The sequence below is a fragment of the Filicampus tigris genome, chromosome 3 (genome assembly GCF_054856515.1).
Source record: "Filicampus tigris isolate MCC_2025a chromosome 3, RoL_Ftig_1.0, whole genome shotgun sequence".
Classification (NCBI taxonomy): domain Eukaryota; kingdom Metazoa; phylum Chordata; class Actinopteri; order Syngnathiformes; family Syngnathidae; genus Filicampus; species Filicampus tigris.
This window is the reverse complement of record NC_141219.1, coordinates 4,248,423-4,267,361: the sequence shown is the minus strand read 5'-3', so window position 1 is coordinate 4,267,361 and position 18,939 is coordinate 4,248,423. Positions and strand designations below refer to the sequence as shown.

The 18,939-nt window shown below is 41.8% G+C and overlaps 1 protein-coding gene across 5 annotated transcripts in view; it reads right to left on the bottom strand.

Moving 5' to 3' along the window:
- Positions 1-18,939, bottom strand: part of LOC147149614 (transcription initiation factor TFIID subunit 4) — an 89,233-nt gene that overhangs the window by 59,579 nt on the left and 10,715 nt on the right. For all 5 annotated transcript variants that reach the window (XM_086025154.1, XM_086025155.1, XM_086025156.1 and 2 more), the window contains 6 exons: positions 18,170-18,292; positions 16,618-16,707; positions 14,993-15,187; positions 10,129-10,204; positions 8,559-8,673; positions 3,312-3,481 (listed from right to left, as the gene is read on the bottom strand). In XM_086025154.1, coding sequence (XP_085881280.1) covers positions 3,312-3,481; positions 8,559-8,673; positions 10,129-10,204; positions 14,993-15,187; positions 16,618-16,707; positions 18,170-18,292 — 769 coding nt within the window. The remainder of the gene's footprint in view (positions 1-3,311; positions 3,482-8,558; positions 8,674-10,128; positions 10,205-14,992; positions 15,188-16,617; positions 16,708-18,169; positions 18,293-18,939) is intronic.

Genomic DNA, 18,939 nt, shown 5'->3' with positions numbered 1-18,939 from the left:
GCACTGGCTCGCTCGTGCTTTGAAATGGTTCTTCCTCATTACCGTGGCAACACACACACACACGCACACACGCACACGCACGCTTTACGTGTGGCAATGTCACCAGGTCAGGGAAAAACACTAATGGGCTTCGCCATGCTTTGTGAAAACAAGATCTTTTCAAGGGAGGAATTAATATTTCAAGGAATGTGTACGTTAAATAGTATTATACTCGATAACATGAACTGTGGCTCGCATAACAAAACTAAAGTGGCATTTAGAGGGAGAAAGTCACATACCCTATGTACAAGTCACAAGCGCGTCATAAATCTCAACCTTCAAGTAAGTCCCAAGTGACTGTGGCAAAAAAAAAAACAACAACAAAAAAAAAATCAAGAAAGTCAAGTCGAGCCCGCACTAAATTTCAAGTAAGTCAGGTCAAGTGAAGTCATTACTTGGGTTAAGCAAGTATGATAATTAAATGTTTTGGGGTTTTTTTGCACTGATCACAACAAAAAAGTATATTTTACAACTACAAAAGTTAAAAAAAAATAAATAAATAAAAACTCAAGAGTATGACATAATATCGTATATTTATACACTTATCCTTGAATCCAAATGTAATCATCTTTGGAGCTCCCTCCAGGATACTCGCTTAATGAGGGGGCATCTGGACTCTGCCACAATGGTGGGCAGATTTGTGGCGCGAACAAAAACATAATAATAATAATAATAATAATTCTCATTCTATACGGAACTTGACCATATATGAATTTTTTGTTTGTTTTTCTGATTGAACAGTGCAGAACTGATTGAAGCATATTCAAAAGCTTTGAAAATAAATGTAAAAAAAAAAAAAAATCAATTTTGACCTTAATTTAAATATTTGTTTCAATTAGGTACAAATTGATGAGCTAATCTTCTATTTGGGTTCATATTTTTATATCCGTCTCCAGTGGCCTTACCAGTCATGAACGCAATGAAAATGTTACTTTGCTTTTAAATGTTCTGATTTGGGGAAAAGCATCCCGGTAGACAAACTGCTCCTTTTCTGGCTAAAGCTGAAGTCAAAAAAGGTTCAAGTCAAGTTTTAGCAAAAGCAAGATCCTGTAGTTGCACACCCAAAAAAGCGAGGAGGACTCTCTGATTGAGCCGACCTGGCAGGCCCGGGGTGCCTCCCTCGGACTGCTGTCAGCTGTGTGCGTGGCCAGGCCAATCAACTGACACAACAAAGCTGCGCGGGTGCCACTAGCCCAGCAGGGGGCAGCCTCGCCTCCTGCCCCACTGTATCGTGCTGTGCCGCCCCTGGAGGGAAAGTGTATATTTTTAAAAAGAAGCCCCGCGCCCCCAAGGTGACGGGATAACAACCATGCCGAGAGTCCACTTGGCCTGCGGGCCCAAAGATAGTTTAATGGAGATGAAACAAGATGAGGTTGCCAGGCTCCCCGCTGGATGAAATGACGTGCGGTGTTTTTTTGATTATGTCCATTCATGATGTTGATGTTTTATTTTGAGTAATCGCGCTTTATTTCCACGCTGCGGGGACAGCCGTAAGGGCAAATAACCAACATTTTTTGTTTCTGTTTTGTTCTTGTTCCTATTTACAGAAAGTGTAAAAAGAGTCAGATGCGTCATCCCTCATCTGTGACGGCTCCGTTAGTACCTCAGAAAGCGGAAAATAACTAGGTTCACTTCATCCGATTCCCATTCTGCGTAGATGACATTTATACAGAACAGACTACAGAAGAAAAAAAAAAGACACTTTGGAGACAGTGTGAAAGGGGCCACAGGCACGTCACACCTCGTGTCGGTTCTGATTCAAACGCCGGGGGCATAAATTTCCTTGGTCAAATTCATAACCCCAGTTCTGTGTTGGTGCCTATTACACAGCACAGCAGCCACGAAAAAAAAAAAAAAAAAAACCTGTTTACATGCAGTATGGAAGGGGCCTCAGGCGGCATCCCAAATCTCTGGTACTACCCTAGGAAGTGGAAAATGCATGCGTCGACCCATTCTGTGTCAGTGCCGTTTATAAGTTGACCTTCCAAATTTTCCATTTTCTGAGGTAGGATCCGGGAAGGCACCTATGGCCCGTTTCTGTTTTGCTGTTCTGTATCAACGGGATTGACACGGAACGTGAGGACGAAGTCGACACAGGAAGTTTTCACTTTTGGAGGTGCTACTAGAGCGGGGATGTCCAACTCATTTTTGCCACGGGCCACATGGTAGTTATGGATTTCCACGGAGGGCCATTATGACTGTGAATCCGTATCATTTTTTTTGCCTCATACCACATATACACAACAAAATGATGGAGTTTTGAAATCAGAAGTCAGTACAATAAAAAATGACTGATGAACTATTTTCAGTTATTTAAAAAGGCTGATTAGTAAGAAAAAAAAAAAAGCAATATCTTAATGTTATTAAAAGTGAAGACAATTTGCAATTTTGGTCTTTTAGCAAGGACCATGAAGTCGACGCGCATGCTTTGCCTTCACGGGCCGCATAAAATGAGGCGGCGGGCCGAATCTGGCCCCTGGGCCTTGAGTTTGACACCTATCTATTAGCGCATGAAAAGGCCTTTTCACACTGCACTCGGTTTTCTTGGGCTTCGCCCAGCGCCTCGGCGCAAGCTTGCCCGAATGTGGAAGTGCCTGTGTAGCAGCCGACCGCATTGCTAAGTGCAGTGCGAAAAGGCCTATTAAGGCGGGACAGCGCCTAAGGCGCTGTTCATACAGCCTGTAAACGATGACCAAGATGCAAGGTGGAAGAAGGCGGCTTTTACATGGAAACTCCTCAGTTACGGCTTTGATACTATCGCTGAAGGTGACAGCGGAGAGCTTTTAGTGGCAATACCAGGTAATGAAGACAGCATCACTACGTTGGCTTATATCGATTTCACCATGAGGGGGGGAAAAAAAAAACCCTCCCTGCTGAGTCTGATTCCTCTCAACTGGACCGCTTTGGTCCACAGGACGACTCTGACGGGCCGCCTTTAAAAAGACAAAGCCATCAAGTATTCATGCGTGTGCGCCCGCGGTGCAGTGAATTCAGACAGACAGCCACTGAAGAATTCATTAAAAGGAGGTGAAAGAATTGTTAAGTGTATCACATTTAAACCGAGGGCAAACAAGAAAAGAGGGCTGCAGCCTCAAACAACTGCGGGCAAAGACAGAGAGAATATCAAGAGTGGTCCTGAGTGATGCCACTTTAAATACAGATACAACATGTTCCCTGCAAACCACAAACACTCAGCCGTTGCATCATTCTCCGCTTGTTCCCCACCAAAAGTTGGAAAACGGCATTCGACACTCGACTTGTGGCGCGCTTGCCTGTTTCCAGGATGCGTCGGTGGAGCAGCCCAGGGTGCAGGAAGGCTTCATCCTTGCACGAGCGAATCTGCGTGCCGACCAGCTCCGAGTTGGTGGCGAGTATGCGGGCGCTCTCCTCGTTCAGATTGACGCCCGCCATGGAGGCCACGTCGTTGATGTCGTCGTCGTCCCTGCCAAAAACGGGGGAAGGTCAACCCAACCATTACTGTACAATTTCACGCACGTCCACTTCCTCGCCTTTCTGTTACTCGTCCAGTCTCTCTGTTGACGACTCCCTCTGAGAACTTTGAACAACAGCAACCGAACTAAGAACTAGGCTTGACACATGAAATAAATTGTGAATCTTGCCATTCAGTCCCTTGTTTGAGAACGGCGAGCTGTACAAAAAGTACTCAAATGACGAATAGTTGGACACATGCATTAAAAGGTTTCGAGAAGTTCTAACAAAGTTCACTTGTAAAAGTTGTAGTGCATTTTAGGTTCATCCTCAAATGTCACCTGGCAAGACCTGCAAAAAAAAAAAAAACGAACTTTTTGTGAGTAGTGTATATGTTTTTGCAAACAAAACCAATTTAGAGTTTGATGATCACGTCATAGTAAACATTAAAGATAGTCATCAACGAAACTTAAGTATGTTTTTGGAAACACGGACTGTAAAAGAGTCTTAGCATATTTGTGTAAACCTTAAAGAGGAAGTCAACCCAAACAATTTTTTTTCCGGAATATGTTCAATGCGGGCCCACTAGTCTAAAAACGGCATTCTGATTAATATTGTGGAATATGACAAAAACACCCATTTTTAGCTAGCTCAGGGGGCAGCCATTTTGTCGTTTCTATCGAATGAAGATGACATCAAAGTTGCTCAGGGCTCAGATAACGACCAATCATGGCTCAGCTTCAGAAGACAGGTCAGCCGTGATTGGTCGTTACCTCAGCCCTGAATAGTTGTGACGTCATTTTCAGTCGACAGAAGTGACAAAATGGCCGCCCCCCTGAGATGGCTAAAAACGAGTGGTTTAACTCTTATTCCACAAACGCAATATTTATCAGAATGCCGTGTTTTAACTAGTGGGCTTGCATAGAACACATTCTTGGAAAAAAAACATGTTTGGGTGGACTTCCGCTTTAAGTCATCTGTGATAGTTTCATCTTCATCACCCTCCACCGTAACAAGCACTATAAAAAACGGATGGATGGAAAGATCAAAGGCCGGGTGGTCCTGGCGTGAATTAGCGCCAGCGATGACGCACTGTGCTTGTAGTACTGGTCCAGAGCGAGCTAGCGGGATTTATCCACAGTTTGTTTTATGGGTTTTTTTTTTTTTTTGCTTTGACGAGTGCAAAAAAAAACAAACAAAAAGAAACACATAACTGCTACCGCGTGGCTACTCGCTACATCTCCATGGTCCGCCATTTTGCAAACCGTTGGCCAACCCGATATGAAACTTGACACGGCAACGGGAGGTTGACAAAGACCATTAGAGTGCACCTCCACCTTCTCGTGCTTCTCCTCCAAGCGCTCTAATCGCGCCTTCCAAGGGAGCGCGTGCAAAACAACAACATAGGCTACATCGGGGTGCATATACCCGCTGCTGCTGACGCCCCTCTGGCGGTGCACCTACCCCTCGCCACGTCCTCGCGGATAACTTGACCTGTCCTAAAATGAAGCGTGCCCCCAGGGACTGCGTTCAAAGACAAACCACAAACGCCGCCACATCCTTGACTTGAATGGAAAAAACATAAAACGATTTGGCAATGAAGGAGTGAAAGCCCTTTGCTTCACAGTTTAATTTCAATTTACTAAAAATGTATTTGAAAGATGTTACTCAACGTGAGGAACGGGCAGTAATGAAATATTCCACAAACGAAACATTAATCAGAATGCCTTGTTTTAAACAAGCGGGGCTGCATAGAACACATTCTTGCAAAAAAAAATGTTTGGGTTGACTTCCCTCTTTATGAATACTCATATTTGTTTGAATGCGGTCTTAATTTAGTGTTGGCTAGCTCTTTCCCGTAGTAAAGTGCTAAATTTGTGGTTACATGTGTTGTTTTTGTCTACACCGCAATGGCACGGGCCTGCTGCTTTCTGAATAAAATGGTGACTCAATTACATTCAAAACATAAAGTCCTTCCAAGTAAGGGGGGACGTGGGGGGGATACCGCCAGATTCAAATATGTTCATGCTGCAGGCCACCATAGAGGTAAAAAGCACAGAGTGGTTGAGGCATTAAAGAAGGGGTTCAAGGAGCATTCAACCCCCATTCCTTGTTAAAAGGGGCTTCGGTTGCAGCGCTCCTCTCTCATCATCACCTATGGCGTGCCCTGGCTTTGAAACACAAGCTTGATATGGAAACACCGCTTATGCATGCATGTGGCTGCCGGCTGCACGTCCCCCTCGAGCCAAGCCAATCCAATAACTCGAGAGGCTCCCGAGGACCGCTAATTACATCTCGGCTTTATTAGCGCCCAGCTGTAGTCTAGGAATATTTTGCATTTCATATCTCGTTGGCTCCTTTTAATGTCAGACCTGTCTCGGGCGCTTGATTTGGAGCCCTGGCAATTGCCAAACACTCTGAGAAATTAAAGCAACCCCTCAAAGAGAGTTCATTATTCCACAGAGGGCCAACTCAGGAGCATGATACTGGTATAAAAAAAAAAAAAAAAAAAGAAAAGAAAAACATACATAATCTATAAAGTCAGACATGGTTAGCAGGATTAGGAAAGACGAAGAAAGAAGGTAGAAAGAAGGTTGTAAAATCCATCCAGCCATCCAATCAAGCAAGCTTTATGGGCCTTCCTACTCTGCGCTAGCAATCGCAGCCTCACCCCCTGGTTGTCGTGGTAACACAAACTTTACTTAGCACTGACCCTGCAGTATCGGGGAACGGCGTAAGTAACGGGACGATATTGATCTATTTATTGTTTTATTTATTCACTTACTTCTTTTGTGTGTGCAATGTTTCTAAACATAAGAATGTCTTGTATTTAAATATACAAAGTGTATAATTCTTTCTGTTGTGTCTTCAGTTTGATGGTGTAACTCAACTGGGGTGTCATTAAAGAGTTTAAAGCACGCTCAGGGAGGGCAGGTGTTCCATAGCGACACGGTGCATTCAGGGTGCTTTCAGAACACTGTAACTTGCAAATACGCCGCATTGTTCGGCATATCGCTTGCCTTCGATAATAATGTTGATATGATGGTGAAAAGCCCAAATATAAATAACGATTACATTTCAATTATATGCCGCGATATGTCAGATTTTAAAGTAACGCCGGTCCGGTTGTAACACCGGGCTGAGTGTTCGTGACAAAGCTGCCCCCGTGGCGCCGGGCTGCGTCGAGACACGGTGGAGGCCTCGAGCAATACGAAAGGAGAGCGAACAAAAAAAAAAAAAGTGCACAAGACAAAACGAGCCAACGCAACAGTCGGAAACGCTTCAACATTGCCCGCAGCCGAGAAAAACTAAACAAAACAAAAAAAAAAACATAAATAAATAAAAATAACCCCTTGAGATGTCTGATCTTTTCCGAGGGGGTCCCGCACATGTAACACAGTTGTTGCATTACATCATATGTGCAGACAAACAAAGAATAGAAAAATTGTTAATTTAATCATTAAAATCTTTCATAACTCTTGTCAATGTTGATCAATATAGCTACAATAATGTACCAACATGAAATATACATTATTTCTATTTCCTCTCATTAACTCATTCACTGCCATTGACGAATTTACTTGTATTTTCACAGTCCAGTCATTCAACCCTAGGAACTTTATATTTATATTTTTCCCATATGTTTTCAAACATTAGGGTAAAAGAGGGTCTGAAAATGTCTGGCAGTGAATGAATTAAGTGTCTAAATGGGGAGACTGCAGTATAAAAAAAAAATTAAAAAAAAAAAAGGAAAAAAAAACACTTTTGATCATATTTATTAAAACTGTCTGACAATAGAATATTATTAAAATGACCTTGAAAAAAAAGCATCCCTCTTTGGCCCTCGATTATGCCTCTGATGTTATTTTTGATTATTATTTTAAAAATTGTCACGCCACGACAAGAATAGCCTATCAAAGATGGACGTTAGCGATAAAAGTACCAACAAAAGAATTGGACAACCTTCCAGACAAATAAAGGGGAATATGTAATGGTATTTGGTTTGAGGGAAGGCAGGGGGTTGGGGGAGGGGGATCGTGTTTGTCACACACGGACACAAACGATGGAAAGCAGTCTCCAAGTGGCTGCCTCACAGATCTGTGATCTTCCAGTCAATTTTACATCATCCACCTCCACGTCTCGCCGGACACGAAGAAAATCAGTTTCTTCTTCCGCCATGCTATCAGTGCGCCTCTTGCATTCAAAGTGAATGAGAGGAGCCGCTTTTAATCAAGTCGGTTGTGTTCACGCCCACAACGGTCGGTTGTGTTCACGCCCACAACGGTGCGGACTGCCCTTTTTGAAGTGAATGCCTTGTTTCAACTGCCGGGCCTGCATAGAATATATTCTTGAAAAGAAAAAAGTTTGGGTTGACTTTCCCCTTTAAGGCTTCATGGACATCCTGGTAATGGAAGTTTGCAATGCGTGTACATGTGTGCATGTGTGTGTGTGTGTGTGGGTGTGTGTGCGTGTGTGTGTAGGCCCATGGTGATCACCACAGGGGGTGGGTGGGGGCAGCATGGTTGTCATGTAACAAGCCCCGCCTGACAGCTTAATTACGAACGCAGCTAAAGATTTATCGGTTTATCAATCAGGGCTCCAGGGCACTGCCTTTGCCCCGGGGACACAGGAGGCGGGGGCATTACCGCGAACCCATTGGCCCATGTGACCCAGACATGCCTCGGCCTGGTCCTGGTCATGCCGGGGCACAGTCCCGAAACCCCTAAAGAAATGTAACACTTTCTTTGCCTCTCTGGTTGTATACTTGCAACAATAACACACATAGCTAGCATATGGGAAATCATGAACCTTTGCTCCTGTAAGGCCATGGCCCGGCATATAAAGTTTTTTGTTGTCGTCTTTTGTTCTTGGAAATGTCACGCATTTGGATGTAATATCTTATTCCAAAATTAAGAGCGTTTGCGTGTCTACGCGTATGTGTGTAACCAGGTGGCACAAACACTCGAGTCTTTGCTCAGAGTGTTGCCCGTAGTGCTTCTTCCAAAGGCATCTTAGTGAAATGCTGCCCCCATGTGGAGACTACGAGGAACAACAGTGGCAGGATAGTTGAGAAAAGGGATGAGTGGTACCTGAAAGAGCCTCCTCCGGGGTCGTTGAGCTTGTTTTTTTGATTGCCGGGGATCTGGACAGCCAAGCCCACCGGAGTCCTCCCTGCTTGGAAGGTGCCCACCTTCCCCATTGTGCCTGTTCAAAGGAGGTGAAAACACTGAAAATTATATTGGCAAATCATTTTTTTCCCCATCTTTTGATTAGTTCTTTAAATTACTGATCTGCTTCTAAATAAAAATGTGATCCATTTTATTATATGAAGATAATATACAATTTATTATGTTTTTCAAACATTCTTTTAATTTGTCAGATTGAAGGGGCTGCACAATTGAGGGACGTGATGTATAAAAATAAAATATTAGAAATATTTAAAAGTAAAAATAGAGCAAATTTATTTCATTTTGCAAACTGAAGGGGCTGCGCAGCTGTGTCATCCAATATAAAGAAGTACTGAAATTGCGACTTCAGTTGATAAAACACAAATCAATCAAACGCATTTAAATGTAATTTATTTAAAATAAAATACAGTGGGGGGTTTTAAGCGAGACTCAAGGGACCTGCAAAGCTGTGTCATTTGATATAAAGTCTTAAAATGGTGATCGGACCTGATACATACTGTTGAAATATCCAATATATTTTCATATTGATTTAACCGCTTGATTTTATTTCATTTCCAAATCGGAACCTGTGAAGTATAACAATGCACAGCTAAGGCACGGCAACAGGGTGCGCTAAGCTGACATGTATGTTTTGCTTTTGTCCCCTCGAGGTTTCCATCCGCCATATTATTGGTTGGTCAGCCTGTTACACTCTCCGGGCTGGTGCAGGGTTGCGTTACATGACGCACACAACACTTGAACCGCTTCTCTTCACACTTTCAGACCGCATGCTACTACCTCCGAGACACCCCCCCCTCCCCCTTCCTCCTCCTCCTCCCCAGCGAGGCACAACGACTGCCAGAGTGAATTCAAACTTGATCTTAACAGGCATGTTCTTCGCCCAAGGGCGCAGAAAAAGTATTTTTAGAACGAACCCCGCATTCCAATTTGCGGGCATAAAACGACCTATACAGATGCTTTCACTGCGGGCCGCCTTGTACGTGGTAGATCAAATTTGTATGCACCCCTGATTACATAGACGTAAACACACACACACACACGTGAAAAATAGGTAAACAAGTGCGCTTGTTACACGCAGCATCTGAGAGAACTCAGCTATCTCTCTTTGGAGAGCGTTTGGGCGAAGTTAGTGGGCTTCTATGGGAAGAGTGTGTGTGTGTGTGTGAATCAGTGTGAGTAAGCAGAGGCTTTATAAGCAGACAGACGGAGGAGGGAAGCAAAAAAAAAAAAAAAAAATAGAAAAGCACCCGTTCTCTCGCTATGCTTGCCGCCCGTTACACATCCCGCGAGCCCACCGAGAGGACGCTTCACTAATGGCTAAATGGCCCGTTTAGCCTCCTTCACCGCCGCGTCGGGTCAACTTTGAGTCACGACGCGGCGGCCGAGCAACAACGCAAAAAAAAAACGACACTGCCGGGGCTTTAAAAACATTGAGACGACAAGTTTGATAAGCCGAGCAGATGCCTCTCACCTTGAGCTCTCATGGACTGCGTGATCATTACAGGCATCCGGACTTGTGCGCCCATAGTGCCTGCGGTCTTCATACCCTGGGAGGAGACGGCGGGGACAAGTGTTACATTCAGTTTGCTTGGACTGATCAAAAACGCGATACTACCGCTAATAAAAGGTATACAGGTTGTATTGCTTTTGCTAATTGTTTTTGCCTCCTGATTAACCACCTGTAAAGGGAGTCACTCTCCCTGCAAGGTCGGCTTTATCTACCCCCAGCTGGGCCTAGCAGGCACTCTCTATCTGGCTCACGCAAATGTAATCCTCCCGTTCGCCAGACAATCATTGAAGTTGTTCATGGGAACGAAGTATTGTGTGTCAAGAGCACAGTGATGGCTAATACGTTTACTGCTTTCCATTACACTGCTGTTACAACTTATTACACAGGTCAACACATCCATCCATCCATTATCTGTACCGCTTCTCCTCACAAGGGTCGCAGAGGTCAACACATTTTTTACTCAATTTCTTACTCAAAGAAACAAGCAAATTTTTCTACATAAATTTAATTGCGCTGATTCATTTTTTTTTCCTCGAGCACATTAGGTTTTGCTAATAATAATAATATATGTAATATAGTAATATATTTAGTACTATTTATGAATTCATGGATTTTTTTTTCTGAAATGTCCTAGCTATAAATCACAACAAGGTAAAATCCGTATTGCGCAAGCTTTTATGAGTTCAAACCTAAAAGCAAAAAATGTGCAAGAAAAAAGTTAAAACATTTTTTTAAATCAGGATCAAAAATACATTTTGGGACACATAAAGCCATCTCTAGTCAAAATTTGCTGTTGACCATATAAGTTATTTTTTAAACTTGGTGGTTAGTTGCTTTGTTGGTTTGATGGCTAGTTGGTTGTTGAGTGGTTGTCTGATTGTCTGGTTAGTTGGTTGGCTGGCTGGTTGGTTGCAAAGTGAGTCAGCTGTTTGTTAGTTGGTTGTTTAGTTGCCAGGTTGGTTCATTGTTAGGCTGCTTGGCCTGTCAGATGATTGGTCAGTCAGTCGGTTGGCTGGCTTGGTGGCTGGTCAGTTATCCGGTTGAGTGTCACATACAGTTGTTGGTTGGTTTGTTGTCAGCTTGGTTGGTTGGTTGTTTGGCTAGTTGGTTTGATAGTTGTTGGTTTGTTCAGTGGGTAGCTGGTTGTCAGGTCGATCGGTCGGTCGGTTGTCAGGTTGGTCGTTTATTAAATCCTGGAATGTGTGGATGTAGGGCAGGTGTGCAGATTGAGGATTTGTGAACATGTGACCTACATTGGCGGGCATCTCCAGATAAGACAGCGCCAAGATAACAACAAATCAAGATGGCGGTAAAAAAAATACCCGAAGAAGAAGGTGGAGGAGGAAGGCAGGCAGGCAGGCATTTGGGAGGGGGGGGGGGGTGCAATGGCGGGCTGTTAAGAGACACTTCCTTCCCGTGTAGTGCCACAGGTTAGGCCTCAGGCTCAGCCATCCATTCCTTACCACTTTGCTTCTCCCTGCAAATTTTTTTCGCCTTGTTTTCCATTCTCTGACACATGCTATATTACTGTTCAAGGGGTGAAAGGGGGGAAAAAAATAGAAATAAAAAAAAAAAAAAAACAGGACGACAAAGCAAAGGCCATTTTTCCCAGAGAAGCACCGTGGGCAAGGAATTCATTCAGCACAGATAGCAAAACATCTCCGGTCAGCCGGCGACACACTCACAAGAGCAAAAACAACAATTCGGGTACAAAGTTTGGCAATGAGAGGAAAGCAACTTTACTTTCACACGCTTTTAAGTTTTAAATCGTGTATACTTATATCCTTCTGTCGTTTGTAAACATTAATGCTCATACGGCATGTTTAACATTAGAATTAAATCTTTAAAAAAATGGAATTTCTATTTTGTTATTGTGGTTGTACAGCTTAAAAAATGCAGTTGAATGAATATGTGATGAACATGATGTGAGGGGTTCTATAGGCATATACAGTAGGTTATTTATTGTATTTTTCACTGCTAAAAAGTGACAAAGAAGTAGACTTGTGGCTTCTTTCAAGAATTCCTTCAACAGGTTATAAGTGAAAGTTTGCGTAGAAATGAAAAGTTGTCATTAATATTTCGGTGATTTGGAAAGTTATTTATTCATTCAAAACTTTTTTTTTTTTTATTTAGATTGTTTTTATTTAATTCATCTTATTATTATTTGGGTTGTTTGATTGTTGATGTTCCATGTGTTCTTTTTTGTGGGATACTAAGAAATTTTGTACTTCTGTAAATAAGCACCAATTACCCACCCCCACCCCCCAAAAAAAGATAAATAGACTCTGTGGTTCTATTCATGTTATATTATTACCTTGTGGAAAAAAATCATTACATTACACTGTGGTATTTAATAATTATCATTCAATGTTTTAATATTGTATACATTTTAATATATTACTGTTTTTTCTATATGTATATAGAAATTAATTTTAACAGACTAGGGAGAGCCTGGTTGTAACATATCTTTTTACTTGACTTCAAATTGTTCTATGAAGAAAACATTAAAATGTAAAATGCTATTTTCAAACAATTACAACATTTAAATGAAAACAAATGCAATTGAAAATATTGACATATAATTTACTTCCCCGCTTGAAAATAATTGAGAAAAGCATTGCCAACGCCATTGCCTGTGCAGTTATTGGAAGTTTTGATTATTGAGAAAAAAAAAAAACTGCCTTGGCAGAGGTTCTAGTGGGGCAGAACACTGTGTGGTTTTCCCGTTCGACGTAACTTTTTTTCGGTCTTCAACTTATGTTTGCAGAGAAGGAGAGTGTGTGAAGTTTGTGAACCCAATCCTTAAGTATTTAGTTTTCACAATCGAAACCACTTTTAATAAAATAATAACTAAAGTTAAGTAAAATCCCTCTTGTGCACTGTGTGTACTGAGCTGACTCCAAGCCAAGTGCCCGAGAAATGTATCCCCACAGTACTGCGCTAAGGAGGGAAAGAGAGAGAAAGAGCGCAATTTTTCGGCCTAATTCAACCAACCGCTGGAGTGCCACAGGCGGTCATTTGCTATGTTTTGTGCGATAGCTTATGCTGTGTATTTGTGTTGTCGAGTGTGTGTGTGAGAGAGAGAGAGAGAGAAACCAGAGGCATGTTCTGGACATGGACTGCGGCCCGCCACATTGCTTTAAAATTGACCTGGGGCTGACCTAGTTACCTCGCTTCACCCTCCGCCGCTTAATGGAGGGAGGGAGGGGGGGAAGATGAGCGACTGATTCCGGAGAAGATACAGCCCAAGCGTGTGTGTTTGCGTGTGTGCGCGTGTGCGAACGCGAGTGCGGAGATGGTAAAATTGGAGAGAGACGGAAGAGAAGCCCCTGGCTCTGCCCGGACCAGACCAGTCTGACCTCACTTGGCCGCCCCCCTTGCACCCCAACATTTCCAATTGCATAATTAGCGCACACACTCACTCACTCACTCACTCTCTCTCTCTCTCTCTCTCACTCACACATGCACAATCACACACAAACACAGATCCATGTTAATGCAATACAGCTGTGGGTTGAATGAAGTTTACTACTTTGCCGGTTCACTTGGCTCGACACTGCAGGTGCTAAAAGCTTCAACTGCAACTTGGGCACAGTCGATGAAAATTGGCCGCAATGCATTTTTACACCAGCAGAGGCTGCGTATTCATCTCAATGGCGGCGAGACAGTATATTTTAAGAGCCTGATCAGAGGTTCTACAGAGCCGGAACACTGGCTTGGTTTCCACATTTGTGTTCATATTTTGGCTTGGCTTTTTACAACAGCATTGACATTTCTTTTTTTTTTTTATTATTCCTGATTACTCAAAGAAATCATTTAAATTGCTATTACTAGCAGTACTGAGAACTACTGAAACTTCTTTTCAGGCTTAAATGAGAGAGATGACAAGTAAATAAAAATATTGAAATATTGTCGGCCACATAGCATAATTGCCTAAGTTAGTTTTCATTTTTGGAACACACATTGGTATTTTTTATTGGGTCTTTTTCCTTTCGCGTCACACATCTGGTTGAAGTTCTGGTTACAATATCAATAAAAAAAATACCAATGTGTGTCCTACAAATTGTTTTTTCTTGTTTTCCAAAAATATTGAAAAATGACTGAGGCAATTATGCTACGGTTTGTTATTTAAAAATAAATGCCATTAAAAGTACAGTAAATAAAGGCTTTATGATGAAGGAAAACTGAAAGTAGAAGTTAATGAGACCCAGAGTGTAAAAATGTTTAAATATGTAAAAAGTGTAATTAAAAAAAAAACAAATTAAATGACACCATTAAAAAAATTGAATCAATGTATCAATTTTCTGCTCATCCTGCATTCAAAAATGTGAAAATTGCAAAACAAAACAACAAAAATGTATTTTTCAGACTATAAAGCCCAAATCCCACCGAGCGGTGAACGTTTGCGAATGTTTTCGAGGGCAGCGGTCACTGATTTGTCGGCAGAGTTCGTTCAAGGTCACGATGACGTTCGCCGACAGTTTTAATGGTCGAGGACAGTTTTTCTTCTTACAAGGAAATGTTGACTATGTTCAAAATGTGAACATTTCCTTGCGACAACAAAAAAATATTAAAACTGATGGCGAATGTAAACAATATTCAAACATTACATCTAAAACAATATTCCAACAAAAACGTTCAACTTGTGTTGAAAATGCGAAAAATGTAAAAAAATTAATAAATTGTAAAAAGTATGGGGATTAATTTTAAGAAACAACACTTTAACAACAAATACATTACAACAAAATGGTATTCACATCAATATAATTTGTAATCTCATTTACATCATAGCCTGTACGATTACGTTTCATGGGAGTGTACATACCGCGGCGGCTGCGTGGCCCATTGTGCCGTGGGGCAGCGCGCTAGCCCCCGTGGTGGCCCCAACGCTGTTCGGCGGACGTACGTGGACGGCCGGCCCGCTCGCGACGGGCACTGCTGGTTTGATGCCCTGCTGCGGAGGCTGGATCAGGGACTGCTGACTGTTTAGCAAAGACAGCCGCAGGGCCGGGAGGCTCTTCTGTAGACGGGCAGACAAGAGCAAATTACATTTCCGTACTCAAAACAAAGCAAAAATTTCAAACTGGGAGAAATTGGGATATTTCCTTGCGTGCATGAACGCACCATGAGCCATTTGTGACCGCGGACACACACACAGTTGTTTTAGGCTGTGTTGAATTGTGTTGTGTATTGTATCTTATGTGGCGATATTGACTTAACTTGAGCTTCAGCCTACTCAATTTCCCTCAAATTAAGAAAGAATCTCAAATTAATAAAAAATCTCTTAATGTTGTGTTGACTTTTTTTCTACTTTGGATCAAATGTGTAGTCAGGCTGTTTTTTTTTTTGTTGTTTTTTTTTTTACGTTGAGGTTTGTTATTGTGAGTTGTGTAGTGTTATCTCAAATTATGTCATTTTGTTATTGTTGTCTTTTTTTGTTTCATCTCGTTTTGCTGCATAGTAGAGTTGTGTGATGCTACGTTATGCTGTGCTATGTCATGACGTGTTGTATTTTTGATACGTTGTGCATTTATCTTGCGTTGTTGTTTTGAGCTCCGCTACGAGTTTCATGATGGTATTATGTTTTGCTATTGTTATGTTACGCTGTTTGTTATTAGTTGTGTTACGTTGCTATACTATGGTATCTATTTGCACGCACACTCAGACACACACACGCAGATACAAGTATTTTCAGGCAAAATTTTGGACGCCAGCAACTTAACATTGCATGACAACATGTGTTTGTAGCCGGATCGGGCGCTGGGCTGCCTTGATGTGACGCTCATCATGCTTGGCTGGAGAAACCTGCTGGCGACTGGCAGGCACGGCTGCCAGGCCCACTGTCACACACAGTCAGAAATCAGGCCAGAGGGCTGTGTGCGTATGTGAGTGTGTGTGTGTGTGAGTGTGTGTGTGCATGTTTGTGCATGTGTCAGGTTGAGCCATTAGTAGCCTTAGCGTCAAGGGAATGCTACTTCAGGGAGTTCAAGTTAAGGAAAGGAGGACCCAGGTTGGCAGGTGATTAAAGGTAGTTCTCCAAAGGGGTTCAGTGGTTCTCAAGCTGGGTTCTGGGGACACCCGGGAGTCCGCACAAGAATTTGTGATTACTTATTATATCATATCATATATCAAATATATTTGAAAAAGTACGTACATAAGGCCTTGGCTCGCCTTACCTACCAATGGGGAGCCACATGGTCACATAACAAGTCTGATAATTGCATCACGCTTCTCTGTAGGTACGGTGGTTTTTTTTTTTCGGTTTTTTTTGTGATGAACAGGTTTAAATTGGCGCTAAATATACCTTATAGAATTATGACAGAAAAGTTTAACCTTTGTTTCATTAGAAGAACACCATACATAAAGTAAAGCATGGAGGTGGGAGCGTCATGCTTGGAGCTGTTTTTCTTCAGCTGAAACTAGTAGAATGAGTATCGGTTGGGGTCCCACCTTAAGAAAGGGCACCAGGTAAGGCTGTGGTGACGACTTGAGCTCCGTCTGCAGCCGGCTAGTGAACTCTTCCGGCTCAATCTTGGCATCCTATTTTTTTTTTTTAACACCACACACATGAACAAAAAGCAATGAGACATGCAAAGTGATGTAAACCAAGGAGACCATAAACACAGCGCTCATCCTGTCCCCTCCAGGCAGGCACAGCCCGATATTTATCAAATAGCGCCCCCCCCCGCCACCCAAAAAAGGCAGGAGTAATAAGGCGTTTTATGCTGCAATCTACAGCCTAGAAGTCCTCAGTGCATAAATCTCAGTGCCGGAACCTTGTCACAAAGAGCAAAAAAAAAAACAACAATAAAATAATTGGCTCAGTTTAAACCATGAATACATAGTACTTCTTTGGACCAATTACTGTATAGTGTTCCCCCCCCCCCCCCCCAGCCTCAGTCCATACACAGTTTGTTATTTACAAATTTGCCCCCCAAATTTTTTTTTTAAATATCCCAAAACTCCCCTATTTGCATTTATGGTGCGCTTACACCATAAGATGCCACAAGATGGCGCCAAAGCCCTGGATAGTAGTGATATTCTTCTATGGTCAATAGAAGAGTAGCACTACTTTTCTATTGGACAGGGTTCTAGCACCATCTTGTGGTATCTAAGTGACAAGGAATTATTCAAAATGACAGCTCGACTCAGAGACAAACTGTATTTCAAGGAGGAGCTAAGATTAGCCTACAGAAGCTACAAAATTGTCGCCGCACATAAACGCACAATGCCGGTCCGGTGCATGTTTTCAAAGTCGAATACAGTGGTAAATCTACTTGCGAAATGAATTGGTTCTGGAAGAAATTTCTGAAGTAGAAAATTTTGTAAGTAGAGACATCTTTTCTATGTAAATGCCCAAATACCTATGTACCGGTAATGTAAAATGATTTTGAATTAAGTGTTTCAGCATCCAAGTTTGTGACATATTTTTGGTTTAAACGAGTGATTCACAAAGTGTACACGGGCTAACTAGTAGTATGCACAAGAATCAGTGAATTGAATGTTCAAACTGAGCATAATTTTACAGCATCTTAAACTTTTGTACATTTGTTGAATATAGTTCAGCTGTATTTTAATTTGAAGTACAATACATATGCATTCAATCTTCAAGATCTGTTTGTATTCAAACATTTCGATGGCTAAAATTTGGATTTAATATTTATGTGCAATACAATTTCATTGAATCATCAAGTTGTTTGTTTTCTATCTTCAAGTGTACTGTTAATGTCCAAAGTGTGCATAATGTTAGTATCATAAAATAATATCAAACATCGGAATAAAACGTCTGCCTCTTTTTTGATGAACACGTGGTCCTACTACACTACTGTATTTGATAGTGATACATGAAGAGCCAAGTTCAGAAAAAAAAAAAAAACACAAAAGTTGAGTTTTTCAACAGCTGCGTATGAACAGGTTCCACGGGGGAAAAAAAAAACATGTGAATCTGTGAATAGTGGCACGCGAATATGCGGGAGATTACTGTATCGTATTGCATTCTCACCAGCAGGTCTTGCACAAGCGCTTTGACGTTCTTGGAGGTTTCGGGCGACGGGGAATTGTGCGACGCTAGCTTGATGAGCGTGGCTAGGAAGTTTTTACACTTCTTCACGTTCTCCTGCATTTCCTGTCACAAGAAAAACAACAAAGGAGAGACAGTAATACGATTTGAGGGGCACTAAACGTTGATAAAACGCTCATAAAGTATCATCTTTAAATGTCTGGCGAGTAAATTGCCCAGGTGTTATTACAACTATAGATGACTAGTGTTAATATGAATCTTAAAATGGGTCTTTATCAGTTGGACTATCCCCAGTAATTGGACTTCTTTGTCATATAAACGTGCTATAAGGATAAAATGGGTTGTGCTCTGTTGCTTTACGTTGTGCATTGTTTTGGTACTGTCATGCTATGCTATGCTATGCTACATCATGTTTTGCTATGTTTCCTATGTAGTAATGTTACGCTGTAACTATGCTATGCTATGTCATGCTATGCTATGCTACATCATGTTTTGCTGTTTCCTATGTAGTAATGTTATGCTATGTTATACTATGCTATGCTATATTATGCCATGCTATGCTATGCTACACCATGTTTTGCTATGTTTCCTATGTAGTAATGTTACGCTGTAACTATGCTATGCTATGTCAAGCTATGCTATGCTACATCATGTTTTGCTGTTTCCTATGTAGTAATGTTATGCTATGTTATACTGTGCTATGCTATATTATGCCATGCTATGCTACACCATGTTTTGCTGTTTCCTATGTA